Below are 20,723 nucleotides of genomic sequence, written 5' to 3' on the forward strand. Positions count from 1 at the left end.
TTTTGCTGATTTGCGTCTGTTATGAGCGGCAGGCCCTAGCAACCCGAAGCTCTGTCCTTTTGGCATGTGGTTAGGTGGTCCGCTGACATCACTGGGGTTCCAGATGACATTGCGCGAGGGGCTAGTACCGCGGGTGAGTGGGACGCGCTGCTACACCGCTCCCAAAGTTAAACTTGGATCAGCGAACACAGCATGCCATTGGAACACAGGGGTGATGGGAGTGATAAAGGGCCATTGGAACACAGGGGTGATGGGAGTGATAAAGGGCCATTGGAACACAGGAGTGATGGGAGTGATAAAGGGCCGTTGGAACACAGGAGTGATGAGAGTGATAAAGGGCCGTTGGAACACAGGAGTGATGGGAGTGATAAAGGGCCGTTGGAACACAGGGGTGATGGGAGTGATAAAGGGCCGTTGGAACACAGGAGTGATGGGAGTGATAAAGGGCCATTGGAACACAGGGGTGATGGGAGTGATAAAGGGCCGTTGGAACACAGGAGTGATGGGAGTGATAAAGGGCCGTTGGAACACAGGAGTGATGGGAGTGATAAAGGGCCGTTGGAACACAGGGGTGATGGGAGTGATAAAGTGCCGTTGGAACACAGGAGTGATGGGAGTGATAAAGGTCCGTTGGAACACAGGAGTGATGGGAGTGATAAAGGGCCGTTGGAACACAGGAGTGATAAAGGGCCGTTGGAACACAGGAGTGATGGGAGTGATAAAGGGCCTTTGGAACACAGGAGTGATGGGAGTGATAAAGGGCCGTTGGAACACAGGGGTGATGGGAGTGATAAAGGGCCGTTGGAACACAGGGGTGATGGGAGTAATAAAGGGCCATTGGAACACAGGAGTGATGGGAGTGATAAAGGGCCATTGGAACACAGGGGTGATGGGAGTGATAAAGGGCCATTGGAACACAAGAGTGATGGGAGTGATAAAGGGCCGTTGGAACACAGGGGTGATGGGAGTGATAAAGGGCCATTGGAACACAGGAGTGATGGGAGCGATACAGGGCCATTGGGACACAGGAGTGATGGGAGTGATTAAAGGGCCTCTGTACGCCTATGAAGAGATTCCATTAAAAATCAGCCGTTTCCAGCTACAATAGTCATCTACAAAATTAACCCCGTCTGTGCTGGATTTCTGATCCATTTCATGTTATTTTAATGGCCAAAATTTGCTTTTCTTTCAAAAACAAGGAAAAACATTTTATTTAGATGTTTTGTGCGTCTGGATTACTGTTAAATTAAACGAAGACTCACGATGACAAAACCTGCTATGTTGGCTCCTGTAGAGAATTACTTGCTGCTAATACCCCATAAAGCCTTACATTAGTGCAGAGTATAAACAACTTGGTTAATTACCGTCTTTAAGATTAAAGCCGATCTCCTGGATGATTTAAGTAGGCAGATATTTACTTCGACGTATTTGGAAAAATGAAGAAAAGACAAAAATATCCTCTTCTTATCCTTTTACAAACATTACCGCTAATTACCATCATTAATCTCAAATGCTTCCAAGTTATGTTAAATTGCCGCCGTCACCAAAAATAAACTTGACATTTATAAACCGTCGATGAAATAATGCTTATATTTTGTATAGATATTTGTTATATATTATCCTTTCTGTTGACTTCTGGGCACTTTGAGCACTTAACCCATATTTTAACATTAATTATAAAACTTGTCACAAAGCTTTTTAAATCTGTTAAAGGGGCAGTTTAAAGTCCCTGACAGCCTGGATTACCATAGTAATAATGCTTATTGAAGTACTCTGCGTAACCCTCTGTCTGTGCTTTAATATGCAGTCTTCAAAAAACAGGAGGTAGAAGCTGCAGCCCTGCTGTAGCAGCTGCCCTCCTCTTCCATGGTCCGACAATTCTTGCTTGAAGCAGCCAATCAGCCTTTAAGTAAGCAGCCTGCAAGCAAGGATATGACCGTTGCAATGATTCCGATGGTATCTTATTATTAAGGTGTTCAAAACCTACGTATTGGGTAGAAGAAACATAGAATCTGATCAGACCCATTGGGCTCTTCTAATCTGTTCTTGAGCATGAATAAATTCCCTTACTGTATTAGCCACGTCTGCTGGGAGGCTCCTCCATTTATCTACCACCCTCTTGGTCAAGTCAAACTTTGTTCCATCACATCTAAGCCTCTGACTAGTGTTAGATTATAACATCCTTCTCCTCCTTTGAAATAAATGTATGTATTTAAATGTTGCTATCAGATCTTCTCTCCCTCTCTTCTCCCCCCTAAACCGACATATTGAGACCCCTTAGTTTTTAATTTATCGTTTTAATCCAGCAAACCATTCACCATTTTTTTTGTAGCCCTCTTTTCTCTCTAACGTGTCAACATCCTTCCGGAGAATAATCATTGAACGGCCACCTCCACCACCAAAATAGATAAAAATCTTTATTCAGGAGAGATAATATCTATGGGAATCCATACTGAATAGGACTTTCTCCGTGGCGTGTTTATTAAGTCTGTGAAGCCGAAACTCCTCCAGGATGCAAAATATATTCTATTTTCACTTGATCAAAATAAGTTAACATTTTGTTAGTCCATTAGCTTGTATCGAAGTCTTACAAAGAATCCAAAGCACAGAGTGGCGCGGGACAATGAGACCACGTCATGGAGTTGGGAGGTACGTGCGAATCCTTTACACACTGTCCGGAGTGTTTTTTTCCGACTGAGAGGACATGCTGTACGAGGTATCATCAGGTTCGGGTGACGCGTGGTTATAATCCATGTCTTCAACGTCCACCGGCGGGTCTGCCAGGAAACACTGAGGGACGAGACAGAAGGAGGATAGCGTTGAGAGGAATGAATGATGGCGCTACAGGTCAATGTGAGCTCTCAGAATAACGTGAATGAAGATATCTGGTTCCTTATCATTCCGAACACTTTCTACATCCACACAAAATCTAGTCCCATATAGTTACCATTAGTTACCATTGGAACCTTTGGAGGCACTTTTCATCTTTTCTTTACGATCGCCGGGGCTTTGTGAAAGAAGATGGCCTCTGCCTTGGTTGGCTTTGGTACAGAGTCTACTCTTACTCTTATATTATTATACATGCTCTCAATAGGTTGGCCTGTTTCCTGGGTGGGGGAGGACACCCAACATATATCATGTATAAAAGGTTGTGTGACGTTGGAAATGTGGCCTTGATCGCCATAACAACAAATATAATGTCCATGCTAATTAACCTGTTCTGTTGGTTGCTATGGTGACGGGGCCTCTTCACCCTTTGTACCCGAATCACTTTTTTAGACATAACCCTCTAATATGTGTATCAGTGTTCTAAATTAGAACATTCGGAAACCAATGGGATGCAAGCGGGGCAGAGATCCTACACCTATTGGCTGCACAAAGTCCCGACAGTTACAGCAAAATCAGCAGCTCCTACACACAGGATTAATATTAGTTGATACAATGGTTGTTTCCAACTGTATTTATGTATCATGATGTAAAAAATTTTTCTAGCGCATGAATTAGAGAGAGCTGGTGAATGTGCCCCTCTTTGTGATTTGGTTCTGCTGATCACAGGGCAGCCGGCACCCCTACCTGCTGCTGATCTCTATCGTTTGTTCTCACTGCGTGTATTAAATTCCTGGTGAACGCCTGCAGCTCCGCGTACTTGAGTTTCAAATTCTCCAGTTCGCTCTCCATGTATCGAATCTCTTCATTCTGTCGAACAAAACACAACCGGGCAGGGATATTAACACATCTATCTACTTCCATGTATACATTTTAAGCATATCTATGTGCTGATGTATATTTACATATAGATATCTCCACTCGTGGTCAGAGCACGAATGACCTTTACAAACAGCCTGCACCAGGCTGAGGATTCATTCATCCACACAACAACAATCATCCAAAAAGAGGTCCCAGGCACCTAAACATGCTGTGTGTTCGCTAATGTATGGGTGGAAGATGATTCTTATCATCTGATCATAACACTGTCTCTTGCATAATTCTATAGAATTAAAAGGTACACATTGGGCAACCCCCCCCCCCAAAACGCCTTTCTTTCATATATAGATTTAATATATACGAGTCTAATTAGCAAGACATTGCCAGAGTATATGTCTTCAACATAAAGTTTGTAGCAGAAAAGAATTAAGTTGTTCACAGCCCCGCGGCTTTGGAAGGGTTAATGATGACACAGGAGTCCAAGTGGGGGTAAGCGAGCGCCGGGTGAGTCAACAAGAGCGTGCGCTGGCATTTCACGCAGAGCCGCGAGCGTGTACACAGTGCAGAGAGGAGACGCTCCCCCGCCAGCCACCGGCTTGGCAGTATAGGCGATCTCTGGCTCGTATGTTACCATGGCACCCTTCTGAACTGATTTAACGACAAATCAAAACAGATTCTCCCAAAACCCCCATTATGCAGAAATTTCATCAGCCATCTCTCCTGAAGCCGACAGGACTGGAAACCCCTTCAATTCCGGCTTCTAGCCATAAACTACCTTATCAAGCTTGTCGCTTCCACCAAGAACCAATAGCTCTGACTATTTCCCCATGGGGCCGCTAAGAGACAGCTAAACCTTAGGACAACTGGAGCAGGACTCAAAAGCCACTGTTTTATAAAAGGGGCGACAGCTTAGTAATGGTGACCTCCCAAACATCAGTGGCAAAGGGTGGCAAAACCAGCTTAATAATCAATTTCCTATCCTTATATCCCTTTCTTCTCCTTGCAACAAATGGCAGGTGGGTTCGGAACGGATGTATCAAACAGTTAACATTCCTCCGCTTTAGCGCAGTGGGAAGGATTTACTGCCGAGTGTTAATCAAGCAGTGTGTTATAATCCCACATAAACTGTCATTAGCGAGCAGGTGATCTGAATGGCGTTCCAGGTGATCTATCAACGCCCGGCGTATGTTTATGTCGGCTTCTATTATATATGCAGACTGAAGTTATTAAGAAAAATAGCAGCTCGTATGTACAGAACTCACACGGAGAAGAAAATTATAATCGAATAATGAAACTTAACAGCAAGAAGGTGGGTCGCGAAACCTCGCCAACCGCTGAAACGTGCCAGAAGCGCCAGCGTGATACTATTACACAATACATATGGAAACCGAGCCGAGCGACTAATATGTATACATTATAACGTATGGTTTAGTATAATCGCTGGTATAATCCGAGTCGATAGCCCTGCAAACATTTTACGCTCTCTGACCCTGGATTGTTAATTTTCGGCTTTAGATCAGCATCCAGAGCTGCGCGGAACGAGGAGGAGGAACTTGGTCCATCGTTAAGCATTCCTTTTGAGAATCCCCCATGCTTTTTCTTCTCCTGGGTTGCTAGGAGAGGAGTCTTGGAGATTCATTCCTACGTTCTGGGGGCTGCTGGCCCATTCTGGAAGGTTGCCAGCCTTTATTTTTTTTTCTTGAGATTTCAGCAACGACACCGTTAAGAACGGTCCGGCCAATTGAGCAGCGGCCAAAGCACATCCCGGCGTAGTGAGCAAACTACTAAACGTGGAGTCTACGCTCCAAGAAGAGCCGAACTGGAGCATTTCAAAGAAAACATAGAGGAGTCAATTGGGGCTGGAAGCGAATTATTCTTTCTCAATCAGAAATAACCTTTATTAACTGATTGTTTCTGATTGGTTGAGGAAGAGATTGTCAAGGGGGTCAAGAGGAAGGAGAGTATTTTGGGACAGTAAATTGATTAGATTATGCTGGCTCTGCCTCCCTGAGACGCCGTAGCTTCCATGAGACCAAGTTTTATACTTAGAATCTCTGAGCCAATTACGCTGATTGCCCAAAGAGAAGCCTCAGCTAAAGGTAACTTCGATAATGGATTTAGTTCACGGTTAAAGCCGTGGTGTGACTGTAACAGTGTGCCCCCCCCCCATTAAAGTGAACCAGAAAATGGGCCGGTTGCTTCCTATATGCTGGAAGATATTGCTGCCTGTCTCATTCTTCAAGGAACGGCTGAGCGGTCACTAGGGGGCGCACAACCGCCATGCCCAGGAATGTGTGTAACCTACAACTCAAACTGTTACTATAATACGCAGGCAAAAAAGTCATTTAACATTCTGCTGCACTCCTGTGACATCTACTTTCCTTTAACTATTTGAGTCGGAGATTGGGACACATTTTTCACGGTGGGAGGCCAATTTTCATAGTTGGTCATATGTAGGTGGGTGCAGAGACAGACAGACAGACAGACTGATACAGAGAGTGCAGGTTTGGCGCAGGCAGTGAAGAGACAGACAGGAGGTTTGGCGCAGGCAGTGAAGAGACAGACAGGAGGATTGATGCAGGCAGTGAAGAGACTGACAGGAGGATTGATGCAGGCAGTGAAGAGACAGACAGGAGGATTGACGCAGGCAGTGAAGAGACAGACAGGAGGATTGATGCAGGCAGTGAAGAGACAGACAGGAGGATTGATGTAGGCAGTGAAGAGACAGACAGGAGGATTGACGCAGGCAGTGAAGAGACATGACCTGAGACCGCGTTATAAACATTACTTCGTACCTTATACTCCAACAGAGAGCGCATCTTCTCCACATCAAACTTGCTCGCGGTATCACCGGCTTCCTCCTCTAATACTTCAACTTTCTGTAACATAATAACACGGAGTCAGGACGCCAGTCACCCCAACAGCCAATGATCAGCTACCCTTTACACATTATTACATTAAACCCATGGTTTGGGGCCGCTACTCTTGCCATTGGCCTGCAAGGGGGCTATAGGGTACATTCCCTGGTGTAAAGGTGGTCTTCTTTCTAACGTCAAAGGAATGTCATTCCGAAAAATAAAACCATGCCCATGAATGTCTGCGTTCCATGTGTGGAGCTGGAATCTCCTACTGACCACATTGTGAACGAGGAGAGCATCATGGCGGTCTTCTTTGATGACAATGTCTTCGTTCCGTCCCACCTCGGCCATTTCATCTGCTGCAAGTCAAGGAGAAAAGAGGCCTTCCGTTAGAGATTGTGTTTGTAGACGTGACAGGTAGACATCAGGTAGCCCACGGCTGGACTTAACCCTTGATTGAGGGTTGGGATTCTTACCATGAATTGGAAACTTTGTACTTTTGGGTCATTGGTCTCGTCTTAGATCCAGGAACCATATGCCTATCCCATGCACTGTATTATCCTCTACCACTTCTGCGAGGAAACTGTTCCCTTTATCTACCACCCTCTCCGTAAAGTAAAACTTCCTTACATTCCATCCATAGACAAACTAAATACTGTCAGAACCCCCTCCGTACATTTCACGGAACCTCATTTGTAATTATTTATTGATGAAGATGGCGCCCTCATACGCCGCGGTGCTGCGGAAAAGTCTGTATGCAGATTTTGGTTTTATCGCATTATTATTATTAAACCTTCGGTGAAATATCCGTTGGGGATGTTTCCTAAAGTGATACAAAGAATGGCCGACGAGATGACATAATAGCGCTTAACTCCTTTACTGCCGACTGCAGCAAAACGTTGCTTTTGAGTAAAACTCATCAAATTATACGAAAAAATACAAAACAAGCAGAAATTCAGCAGCGCCTTAAATGCTGAGCAGACAAGAAACCAGAAAGCCCAGCTGCAGTCTGGCAACGACTCCTTTTTTTTTCCTTCTATATAGCTAATGGCTACTTTGGCCGGCTATTTCACCTATTAAACGAGCGCTTATTTCAACGAACCCAGTAAATAAATCCCAAGTTTCACCGATTCCCCCTCTCTGTGTATCTGAGAGCCTAAAACGCCTGCGTCCCGGAACCTCCGAGGCTATTATACTCCTCCGAATTATTCCTCGGATAACTGAACTGAATCCTGCGGCTTTAGCCGGTGGGGAGAGAAGGCTTGGAGCTGCCGATAGGATCAGTCTTTACAGCGATCAAAGGAGCGAAGCGATCAAACGAATCGCCATGGTGATCACAATATACGATCGTTAAATAATAATGTGCCAGACTCTTCCAACACTATGAGAAAGCATCCTCCGTAGTCCGATGTTTCAGGCCTCTAATTGGCTGCTTTAAGCAGCCAATCAGAGGCAAGAAGGCTCACCGGGATCACTTTCTGCACGTGTGCATGTGACCCATACCTTTCAGGCTCGGCTACCCATAGCCCTCCCTTTGCGGGATGCAGGTGGGCGGTCCCCCTGACGTCTCGGACGGCCCCATGATGTTGGTGGGCGGTTCCCTTGACATTGGTGGGCGGTCCCCATGAAAGGTATAAATGCATATGGTACGGGGACCACTCGGCTATCATTTGCATTAAAGTGTATATGATGGCTGGAGTGTCCCTTTCATTCTGCTATAGCGAGGGGGATCCAACTAATCCCCCGACACAGTCGCTGCTTTTTTACCCTAATACCTTAGTAATTTCCCCGGTAACTTTGTTACTGTGTATTTTTCAGATTATCCTGCCGTCCAGTTTATTTCTCGCCCCTCTGGGGTTTCACCTAAATATATCATCAACACAAACAAAGCCAACAGGCATTCTTTTTTTAATTCTCCTTTGGCTTTTTTTACCGACATATAAAACCAAGCACCAGGCGGTAATTCTCCCCGTAATTACAGAAAGACGCGCTCTGCGGAAAGACACCGACCCGATCGGCACAAAGTAAACAGGAGAAGCCGAGCTCCGGTAATGAGGAGTGTCAGCGGCACACACGCCGGGACTAAAAGGAAAATTGGCAATCTCAGATGTACACGGGCTCGTTATATATATATTTATATATATAACGCTCGCACTGTGTGTGTATAGATAGACAGACAGATAGACAGATCGATAGATAGATAGATGGACAGATAGATAGATAGATAGATAGATAGATAGATAGATAGATAGATAGATGGACAGATAGATAGATAGATAGATGATAGATAGATAGATAGATAGATAGATAGATAGATGGACAGATAGATAGATGGATGGATAGATAGATAGATAGATAGATAGATGGACAGATAGATAGATAGATAGATAGATAGATGGATGGATAGATGATAGATAGATGGATAGATAGATAATGGATAGATAGATAGAGATAGAGATAGATGGATGGATAGATAGATAATAGATAGATAGATAGATAGATAGATAGATAGATGGATGGATAGATAGATAGATAGATAGATAGATAGATAGATAGATAGATAGATAGATAGATGGATGGATAGATAGATAGATAGATAGATGGATGGATAGATGATAGATAGATGGATAGATAGAGAGATGGATAGATAGATAATGGATAGATAGATAGAGATAGATGGATGGATAGATAGATAATAGATAGATAGATAGATAGATAGATAGATAGATAGATAGATAGATGGATGGATAGATAGATAGATATACAAACAGCCCGATTTATCTGCCTGAAAAATAGCGCAAAGGCATTGGTTTCACATAACCCATTGTACACCGCTGCGGAATATTATGGCGCTATATAAAACAATACATAATAATAATATTGTGGGTTAGCCATTGGTTTACTTGTTAAAGGGCAACATACATGTTTACACAATTAGGGCACACACGTGTCACATGTAGGAGATAATAGAAATACATTCAAAAATGACTATTTATGATACTTTATGAGACAAAGGCAGAGAGACAGACCCGAAGGGGTGAAAACACTGATACTCTGCTGGCAAAAAGAGTTATTTTGCTCTTTATAGTTATTTTGGGCTAAAAGCAGCTGCTGATTACGAAAATAACAAAAGATAAAGACAAGCAAACCAAAAAAAAAACAGGTTTAAAGGTTTGGGTCATGATTAGTCGACGAAGGGACTCGATCAAACATAGAGTCTGAAGGCGGACTCTAAGAGGGTGGTAGATAAGTGGAACAGCCTCCCAGCAGAAGTGGTAGAGGAAAATACAGCGAAGGAATTTAAACATGCATGGGATAGACATATGGCTTCCGACGAGCGATTAAGGTTTGCGTCTTTACAGTCTAGACGGGGAGAACAGGTCTGATCTGCCGTCACATTCTATGTTCCCTTTAATACGGACGATGGGAATGTTAAAAGATTCTGAACGCGAACATTTTAATAAACGCCGCACTCTACATAAAATGATCTCCAGAGAAGCCGGAGTATTACAGCGAATGATTGCGTTTTATTGCAGGCGCAGGGGCGGCGTCACGGAGTTGGTGGTAAATAAGGACAGGTTTATTCTTGTTTCTTTTATTCTGAGCCATAGTTTAACACGTTGAATGCAGCTTGACCCAACGTCGCTTTAGTCTTCGTGGCTAAAAATAGATGTGGGCCGGGGGGGCCGGGGGTTTGAAGAGCGAAGCTGGAATGAAATGCGTTATAACAGACCTCATACCACGAGGTTCGGAAACCTTTAGCTTCTCAGCGCTGCGCGGCGGTGACATCCAGGAACATAAATGGAGCCGTCAGCCGCTCGAGAGCCGCCGGCACGTTTACAATTTATATGCAAAAGAGGCTTGTAGACTGGGGGGGGGGGGGGTGGAACTCTAGGGGTTAATGCCAGCGTCTCCAGGTTCCAGATGCCTGCGACGTGGAAGAAGGTTAAGGAGATGTGACAGATACATTAAAGTGCGCCAGGAGACAATGCTCGCAGGCACCGGCGCGGACTCACGGTCTATTCATGTCATTAATGGGGGAGAGGAACCTACTGGTACGGGGTATAACGGAGAGCCTGCGCCCCGAGGGGTACGTGTAACGAGGGGCAGCATGAGTGATGGTGTGACGGAGACGGCTAAACAAGGAGCGGTGCGGGAGATAGAAACATAGAACCTGATGGCAGATCCCATGCATGTTTACATTCCCTTACTGAATTAACCTCTACCACTTCTGCTGGGAGGCTGTTCCACATATCCGCCTCCCTCTCAGTAAAGTAAATCTTCCTTACATTCCTATCTAAGCCTTTGACCCTCTAGTTTCAGATTATGACCTCATGCGCTAACATTTTCCATGAAGATACCCCAAAGGCATAAAAAGACGCCCTGAGGCGTTTCGCATCCCAAAGGCTTAATGATGGACACACAGCGCCGGGGCCAAGAACCTGGTGGACTGATTCGGACCCAAATCTTAACTGGACCCAATGCCATGTGTAGATACATTATTAGGTACCACTACCTCCTTACCTTGAGAACTTTCCTCGGAGAGGCAGATGGATACGTCATCATTCCGTTCATTATCCTCGCTCACTTCTGCCACTGGATCTTCCCCCGAGGACAGGACGGACGACCCGGATTCAAGCTGCTCGGGGAAAGTAGCGGGACCTCCCCTTGGCGGCGGCACCTCGATCCCCATTAAACGGTATTTCCTTCTCCGATTCCCTATCCATGTCTGAGAGACGGATAGAGAATGTATTAAAAGGTCAGTCGAACAGAGAACACCTGATTTCAATCCTCGTTAAACGGCAGGTTTATACATGATTGCTTGGAGAGGAAAGTATGATGAACACCTTCTCTTAATTCATTTCATTCCCCTATGTCAGGGATGGATCGGCGAAAGGGGCAATTGTTCTGACATGCAATAACCGGGTGCAGTTCCTCATCTGGCCATGGGGTGGCGTTAGGACTGTGCATTCTATCAGTATCTGGACACAGAGGACTAAGTGGCAGAACTTTCTAAATGAGCAGAACCTGAGACTCTTGAACCATTAACCCTTTAAAAGCCCATCGTGAAGATTCTATGTGGCGACTCACCAGTATGTTATTTACCATAACATACTGGAAGCAAAATAACCAACTGGGAGTCTTATGTATGATCACAGCCGGGTACAATAGGAAGGAGTCAGCTCCGGACTGTGCGACCCTGAGACATTTTTACATTTTGCCTTATGTAGAATGACATGATGTCATAAAAGTATTACAACAAGAGGCCATAATATAAGGAAGTCTTAGTTTACCGGGAGAGCGGTAGATAAGTGAAACAGCCTCCCAGCAGAAGTGGTAGAGGCTAATACAGTAAGTGAATAGGCATATGACTCCTGACGAGACCAACAACTGATTAAGGTCCGAGTCTTTATAGCAGGCAGAAAAGTTTGTATCTGCTGTAACATTCTATGGTTACACACGTGACATATACCGCTCCCTGCAGCAGAATAAAGAATATTAATTCTAATGTATAGATTGTCCTTTTTATCCCTCGCTTTACAAAGTATGGGATTTTGCTTTCCTTTCTACTAAAGATGCTGCAGAGGGGAGGAAAAAAAATCTAGAAACTGCTTACACAGCGATCTGCTTGCCGCCCCCCCCCCCCCAATATAAAGCGTTATATCATATTCTTGGATCAGATAGATGCGGCTCCTTTGCTGATCGATACATGGCATCTCACCTGAGGCTTCGTGACTATATTTAGCCGCAGCGACAGAATGAGTAAGTGGTTTGGAGCGCGGCTATTCATTATACCAGAGCGGAAATCTATTTCGGGCTCTCGGGCGAGCCGCGTACGAGGCTCGTGTCTCATGCAATTTTAAAGGGATTCTTCGGCGGGATTCATGTCCTGCCACGGCGCGCACAGAGCTGCAAATCTGTTTTATAACCGCGCCATATCCAGGAGGCGCTTTATTCCCCGGGTCTGCGGAGAAGACTTTATTACAGACCGCGTCCTCTGCTGCGTGACGCCGGGATTTATTCACTCGGCCGGTATTTACGATTACTTTTCATTAGAGATAAATGTAACGTAATTCTAAAAAAACACCCAGCTGGATTTCCGTCACACTAATAAGAGATGAGTGTGTGCTCTCTGAGTCTCACCTTTAACCGAGCGTGTGCTCACTGCACCAAATATATTAACCGATTTCTTATTACATGACACCCAGTTACCCAAATATCTGTGACTCAGGATGCACTTATTTACGGCACTCAGCTCCTATGGCTGAGCATACACTCATTGCACTCAGCTCTTATGGCTGAGCATACACTCATTGCACTCAGCTCTTATGGCTGAGCATACACTCATTGCACTCAGCTCCTATGGCTGAGCATACACTCATTGCACTCAGCTCCTATGGCAGAGCATACACTCACTGTACTCAGCCCCTATGGCTGGGCATACAGTCACTGCATTCAGACCCTATGGCTGAGTATACGCTCACCATGCCCAGTGCCAATGGCTGGGTATAGACTCGCCACACTCATTGTCCCATCTGAGTGCACTTGCTTCTTACAGAAGTTTAGGCTCAAGAAGAGATGAAGTGAGGCCAATAATCAGATGCTTATTTTTTTTACTTCTCGCTAATCTGGTACCAGCTAACCACAAAAAAAAGCATCTACCTAACCCGGGCAGACACGGGGAGCATCCTCGGCGTGATCCAAAGGTTTGCTTGTTTCGTATTTAGTTGAGACGCGGCTTTGGGTTCAGTTGCTTAAAGCCCAATTTCGCGTATCGCGCGGGTAAGTGTCTCTTACCCGCACTATTTCGCAGTCCACGTTTAATTCGGAGGCCACGGCCTCTATCTTCTCCCGACAGACCGAGCCCAGGCTCGTCATCCCGTTGTCCCAGTACTTCTTCAGCATTGCCAGGTCGTGGTCGCTGAACTGCGTGCGGTCCTGGAGCTGCAGGAACACAACGTATCAAGACAGAGTTTTTCATAAAAAAATATAATTTGTATTGCGTCTCAACATTCCATTTTTAGAACCTGAGGCATTCCTATCAGCCGTTCGCAATGCACCTTCTGATCTCTAGGGTTCGGATCCTTATAAAGATTCCCTAAACTTGCGCAAGGAAACCTGAGCTGCTGAATAAGCCTTTAGGACTAGTGAAAAGTACCAGGGATCGGAAGCCTTTGATGATTGATAAGCCGCAATACTCAGGATCTCCTGCGCATAGTGAAGGACCATGGGAGTTGTAGTCCTCCAGCAATCTGATGCCAATCGCTAGCATTCGGTAACAAAGAGTTACTGCCTCTCGTCTATTCTACAAGTTCAAATATGAGTCCAGGAGTCCAGGTCATATCTAGTCTAGTGTTCATCAGCCGACAAATTATATATTTCTATCCAAAGCTATTAGCTTTGTTTTTTTTTTGTAATGCTACTTTTATAAAAGGCATAAAACGGGGGTATGATTAAAATAAAGAATAATAAATACATTTTATGATGATTAAATAAAGCAATAAGTTGTTGGAAGGTAAGATATTTTGAAAGGGAAGGCAAAGTCTTGGGCACTACATGCCATGATATTACCAGCTTACATAGATAAATATATACATTATATAGCACCATCATATTCTGCAGCGCTGTACAACGTATCATGTAGTGCATCACAGAACAATTCGGTCAAAAACAAAAGGTAAGAATGGCCCTGCCCGAAGGAGCTTACAATCTAGAATATATTCGTACAACAAATAATACTAATTGCCGCTGTTATAGCACAAGTCAAGTCAAGAAAGCACAAGGCATGATGAATTTCCAGCACAGGGGTTGCGAAATAGAAACGTTAAAAGTATCTGAAAACCGCACAAGTTGGCAAGATCCGGGCCGTTTTTTTACGATTCGTTGGTTAAGGTAAAGTTCTCTTTTTTTTTTTCCAGGTGCTCTATAACAAATATTACGGCTTCAGTAAACTCACGGAGAGCGAGGCTTTGAGGTTTTATAGACCCGTCTCACAAATTGCTTTCTGATTGTGTCTAAGGAAGCTTCTGTGCGATGCCTTCCTGATCCGTCTTTACAAGAGAAGACCGAAAAAAAACATAAAAAAATCAGCGTATTCGGCAAGGAAATAAGAGCTCGCTACCTTTTTGTTCCCGGATAATACGCTAGAACAGCACGAAACAATCCTATTTTGTATGGAAATGAAGTTCTCCCTAAGAAAAAAGGTAGCGTGTGTTAGTCTAACGCGATGCTAATCTGGGTAATCGATGTTTTGCCTGCCGTCAGACTATTCTTTATTTTTCTTTAAAAACCCCACAATTATTTATGCAGATAAGTGGCATCTGAAAAGAAGTCATTAAATCTCCCAGCTTCCAAGGGCCAGGAGCCCAACCGGTATTTAATCTATCTCGCGGCTTACTATAGGTGAAGACTGCTAGGCAGAGTCCGTGATAAGGCTGGAGCAGTCCTATCAGTAGATATTTTATGGGACATTCTATACATCTTCATGTATATCTCATAAGTACATAGGTGCTGTGATGTAGAAATGAAATTAAAGAAGCAAAATAATTAAAATAATACAATAAAAAAATGTAATTAAAGAAAAAAATTAATAAAAAAAAACCGTAAAAAATAAATAAAATCAAAAATTCAAGAAAAACATTTTTATTAAAAATGTTTTCTGAATTATAGTACAAAAGAAAAATATTGGGGTTTGCTCTAAAACACGCATTGGTCAGCAGAATATAAAATAATGTCCGGGGTTCTATTCGGAGAGCTTTGGATTGTGCTGGGAGTAGGGAGGCAATTCACTCAGGTCAACTGAAACAAAGAAACTCAGCAAATCAGCTGCCAACTTCGTGCCGACTCGTGTCATGGTTCGCGGTAGAAGAAAAAAGTCTCAACTTGAATAAAATCCACTTTTAAGGAGGAAGAAAGTTGATTCAGAACTTCATTACATTCAACAGGACTGCCGAACTCAATGGCCAACCCCACCGCCGACTCCATGATGACCACCAACTCAACCATCAAATACCCAGCAACATCTCCCAACTGGAGGCCCAAGTCAGTTGAGTCACCTCTATATCCTGACTGGTAACTAGGATCTTGGTGAATGGACCTTCCCGTGTTGTGTTAAATTAAACAAATCAAAGATTTTTTTTGAGGACATTTGATATTTAAATCAAATTTAGTTTTTTTCATAGAAGGAATATATACTTTCATAGAGACCGATATAAAACAGAAATAAAAAAAGCAATGGGCTGTCTGAGAAATTGGTGCCAATATGGCCAACCATGGCAAACGGGGCACTGAATTTACAAACTTTATTTAAAGAACATAACAAAATATTGCTTCTCTAATATGAGTTTGTTATAATGAACTTCTCAAAGTTTTAACTTCTAGAACTTAAAGACCACAATAGATTATACTTCCCAGTAAAGCTATATGGGGGCAAAAAGTCCCATGATATTTCATTCTTTTTAGCATGTTTCAAAAATATACGCACAGGATCAACACTTTAGCCAGAATTAGGAGTTTCTATCAAAGAATGATGATGCCTGATGAAGAAAGTGACATCTGACACCTCCAGAGACCTTCAACATCATTGGGACATTGTGTCCTTCACATTGTTACTAATGGATGATCAATAGCCTAGATCTTACCTATTTTACTGCCCTAAATGTATTCAACAGACACTTCGGCTAGTTTTAGAACATGGCTAAAGAACAGATCTAAGTTTTCCTAAAAGTTGCACTCTAGTTCAGTTCAGTCAATAAAGGTATCAACTTGTCGTGGCTAATTCAGTACTGCTCTCTACAGTGATACTGAGAAGATAAAGCGCGTCTCCCGTCCTACTTCACTCTCCATCATCACACGGTCTCTGATCAGAGAAGCACCCGCACTCACCTGCTCGGAATTCACTGCGGGAACTCGCTTCGTATAAAAGGCACGCATTCCGGCATCGCTCACTTCACACTGACTGTAAGAGCTAGCACCACGTGACTTCATTTTGGGGTTTTACACAGGAATATTCTGCTTTTAATAGAGTTTTTAAAACGGATCTGTCGCTTTCCCCAACTCCCAATATCTGTATCTTAAGATTCTGTTCTCAGGGTGTGAATGATTATTCCTCCCCATGGAGTTAACACTCACTTAAGCTGCCGATTGCTGTTGATTGGTTCAGGCAACCATTATAAAGGGTGGTGGTGAGAAGAAAGGAAAGAGAACTTCATAACAGTAAATTGATTGGACAATGGTGCGTATTCCTGTATTATATAATCACGTGACAATGAGATACAGACACGGCTGGCTCCTGTGTTGTTGGACGAGTCTACACTGAAGAATGGGAAGAAGTCGCGCAGGATCAAGTGAACATCAGCAAGTAAGTAAGAGGGCTTTACTCACTAAATCATTTAGTATGGTTAATGGTTGTCTTGAGAATAAGCAAAACATACTGCTACTTTAAGTCGCTGCTCCGTGTTTGGTGGCAACAGAGAGGGGAGAGACGGCAAATTGTACAAGCTGTATGTAGTTTTGTTGAATGAATGTGGCTATTCTCCTTACCGTTCTTTTCCTGGAGCATTCGGTAATCCAAGGCACGGTCAGGTTTCCTGATACCTGTGGTTAGAAACCAACCAGTAACTAAATGCTACCAAAACTATTATGGCATATTTACAAAGCAGGAGTCATACTTTGTGTATGTTAAATCTAGTTACTATAACATTACTATGAATATATATATATACACACATACATACATACATCTTTATCATCTTTATCAGAACAACAATCGCCTTATTAACCAGCAATAATATTATCTATACAACATTTTTATTGCTGTTATTATTATTGTTATATGATTATGTTTTCATGTATGCATCAAAATATATTAGATCTTTATGTTTTTTATCTCTATTACCCTGTTCTTTCCTAAATTCAAGTGCTCAAACCTACATTACCTCTCGAGTGCCCACCTTTCTCCTTCATTACTTTATCTCTATTGGCACAGACCCACATCGAGCACCCAATTCTCTGGGTTTGACCTGGAGTCTCCAGGTGAAGCCCTATTTACATGTGTCTCTGGGACATTTTCTTTGGGCAGGGAGTGGCGTTTGGCCATGCCCATTCCCCACCCACTCCTCACCCACTCCCTGCCCATTTAAGACTGTCTAGTGTTATCCCCGCCACACACATGGCTAGCCCTGGGTAGAACTCTGTAAAGTCTACCCTTGGAAGTCCCTATACTATGCTGATTTGCACTTTGAGGAATTATACTAATGACATGACCTTTTTTTAGGTTGCAAAAATATACCCACAAAACCAATGGCCAGACGACACAAAAATGTATAAAATCCCCCTCTTGAGCACTTTGACCTCAACTATCACTTATAGCTCGTTGCCAGTCCACATGCATTCCATAAGAAGCTCACACACCATTTGCTTAAGATCAAACACATAACCAAACGTGGCATACCTGGTAGTTGTTTTGGTTCGGCGGCAGTCTTAGTTGAGATGGTGCAGTGTAAAGAGGAGGCAAATTGTTCCGTGTTGCGTTAGCACTTGTGTATTGTGTGCTGGCTGTGTTGTGTGCTGAGGTATTTAGTGACATGTAGTAGTCCCTGTTTGGATACACATTTTCGGATAAGTCTCTTGTATTGGTTGGGTGTGTTTTACAATTCCCTGTCCTTACTGGGACTGGAGATATCGTGCACCTGTTCTCCAGACGTGGTGAACTATTAACCTCAATAAACCTTGAGCAAGCCTGGTGCTGCGCAGCCATCGAGGCCAGTTCCTCTTCCCGTGCATACTCATCATGAGCATCTCCTGTCTCCATTGCTATGGAAAAGCAGTTGCTTTCCACCATGCGAGGTCTCTCGTCTGCACGTGCTCCAAGAGACCTTGAAGAACCGTCGGTAGAAGCCAATGAGAAGACTTCTCGAATCTCCAGGTTTTTTAAGCCACATGAAGAGTCTCTGTTCCGCTGTGCCACAGAAACGTGTGAAACAGGACTTCCAACCGGTTCTTCTGGCTTGTGTATCCTTTGGCTGCCAGAAGGCTCTGCTACGCCTTTTAGGGACCAAGACATTGTCTTTTGAGGAGCTGCCCTCTCCAGCATTTGACCAGAAGGGCCTCCAAAAGTTTTCTTGAGGTACAGGGAGTTTGGAGGTTTTGCTACACTTTGCTGACGAGACAGCATTATGGTTTTATCGTCAAGTTGCTGTAAAGAACTTTTCGAAACAGGCACCGCTTGACGTTGAGCAGGACCCTGAAGTTTCAAATACTCTGGGTCGTTCCTCGTCGTTGACCTCGGCAGGGTGGGCTTAAGAACATCAGGTTTTGGAGCGGCGCTCTGCGGCGTGGTCCCCTGTCTAACAGAAGAGTTATTTGGACTGTAAACACAAGTCATGATCAGGTCGCTGCCTGAAGAATTCCGTGGAGGTTGGCTTCTGGTTATATTTGGCACATTTCTGACAGTCACATCTGGAGGACGCGATGGAGAATTGGACACCGGACCTTGTAACGGGGCTCCTGTATCTATATAGTTTTTACTGCTCATTTTTCTCCTTTTGTTTCCAACCCAAGTCTGCGGAGAAAAAAATACATCTATAGGTGTGCATACATTATACGCTGAAAGGAAAAGTATTACTCACCTGGATAGGATAATGAAGATAATGAAGAAAAAAACAGGTTAGAAGAAGACTTCCCTTCAACATTAAGCAAAGAATGCCATTGCGGCTTAACACGTATGATCCATGTCTATCTTCCACATCACTGGCCTAACCCATTCCACAAACAGGAGGGACAGACCATCCACATGTGGACCTCTATCTACACATAACGTATATAAGGTACTTATACCTATATATGGATGTGTGTGTGTTCTGTGACAACCAATGAGAGACGGGCAGTGCAGATAATGAATTTTTCATTGGCTACTTCTTCCAAATGGGAGATGTGTATTCTCTATGCATTCTCAGACCTTGGACCAAAAAAAAAATTGTGCAGGGTCTGCATTTTGGAAAGACACCGTATCCTACACCGTGGACTCTACGCGTTACTTACTCGGACCACGCTGAAGTCCAGCTTCGTTTCTTGCGCGCACTGTAAAATGAGCTGAAAGCAGCTTTTGCTCTGATTTGTCATGCCGCTGTCATAATAACGCTGCAATATCCTCTGCTGTTCTGCAGTAAAGACAGAACGAAGGTTCATCTACGAAAGTAAAAGAAGAAAACATTTACTTTCAAGACCGGGTGATTCCTGAGAGATCGCTAAACTTACTCGGATTCTAATTCTACTCGCTTATTCCAGAGTAACTTTAATGCGACAGCTGACAATAAAACAATGTTACCTTGTATCACTTTGCAATGGAAATACCATAACTGCTAACTGTCCATGTGTGGCCACGAGCAGTCCTGCGGTACAAAGTGGGTGGGGCTAGAGCTTCATGCAAGTGACATCATGACTGCAAGTGACTGCAGTATGACATCAGTGGAGCAGACTGTCATGGGTCTCTCTTTCCAAAATTTTTTTTGGCCAAATCAATCGAGAACTCAAAAATATGCAGAAAAAAAAAAATGTAATAAAAAACTAAACAGGTAAAAAATAAACATTAAAAAACACTTTTTTGATTGCGGATTTATGCGAGAAGTCTGCTTAATGTCAGTTTAAACTCATAGACACAACTGATACAGATCTCAAGTGAGTCCTCACAAAACGAGCATCAGATTAGCTGACTTGTACATATTTCCCTAGACAAGGACACTGCGGGACAGAAAATAATTGAAGGGCTTTATGGCACCGAGACATTAAACGGTGCGCAGTCAGGCCGTTCTACCGAATGAATACGAAGTGCCGCGGAGCTGCAGGTTAAACGCTGAATGAAGGTCCCAGACCGGTGGCTCCTAATCCAGCGTCCTGCAGAGAGAGCGCTGACTTCCAGAGATGATTAAAAAGGGACGTAGTGACAACTTACGATCTATTTTTACTTTGTCAGACAACCTTTAACAGTGTGGCGAAGCCTAACACAACAAACAGTAACATTTCCCAGATACACAGCGCATGTTACACACAGGTGTACATACACAAATGTTTGGGGTCACATAGAGATTTCTTTTTTTTTTTTATTTAAAGAAAAGCTAATTTTGTCCATTAAAATAACATGAAATGGATCAGAAATCTAGC

The 20,723-nt window shown here is 43.6% G+C and overlaps 1 protein-coding gene across 2 annotated transcripts; it reads right to left on the minus strand.

Annotated features, from left to right (window-relative positions):
* Nucleotides 1-2,664: 2,664 nt before the first annotated feature.
* LOC149281979 (highly divergent homeobox-like) lies at nt 2,665-19,757 on the minus strand. 2 transcript variants are annotated; one of them, XM_089498761.1, is made up of 9 exons: nt 19,605-19,757; nt 18,016-19,125; nt 17,106-17,159; nt 13,362-13,508; nt 11,088-11,292; nt 6,840-6,919; nt 6,501-6,584; nt 3,574-3,696; nt 2,665-2,790 (listed from the first exon to the last, which is right to left on the minus strand). In XM_089498761.1, exons 1-9 carry the CDS (start codon nt 19,749-19,751, stop codon nt 2,665-2,667), a joined length of 2,076 nt encoding a protein of 691 aa, XP_089354887.1. In that variant the 5' UTR covers nt 19,752-19,757. The 2 variants fall into 2 exon arrangements, with proteins under 2 accessions (XP_089354887.1, XP_089354886.1); XM_089498760.1 differs by having other exon boundaries at nt 6,840-6,922; nt 19,605-19,751.
* Between the last annotated feature and the right edge of the window lie 966 nt (nt 19,758-20,723).

This window comes from Sceloporus occidentalis, unplaced genomic scaffold (assembly GCF_023333645.1).
Source record: "Sceloporus occidentalis isolate IW3139 unplaced genomic scaffold, rSceOcc1.0.p SCAF_125, whole genome shotgun sequence".
In the NCBI taxonomy this organism is placed as follows: domain Eukaryota; kingdom Metazoa; phylum Chordata; class Lepidosauria; order Squamata; family Phrynosomatidae; genus Sceloporus; species Sceloporus occidentalis.

Bases quoted from the DNA above. Each gene is read 5' to 3' on its own strand.
- LOC149281979 (XM_089498760.1), bottom strand. From the start codon at position 19,751: ATGAACCTTCGTTCTGTCTTTACTGCAGAACAGCAGAGGATATTGCAG. The intron at 17,160-18,015 runs GTATGCCACGTT...TTCTAACCACAG, and splicing joins CGAACCAAAACAACTACCAG to GTATCAGGAAACCTGACCGT. The intron at 6,923-11,087 runs GTAAGGAGGTAG...CTTGACTTGCAG, and splicing joins CTCCGAGGAAAGTTCTCAAG to CAGATGAAATGGCCGAGGTG.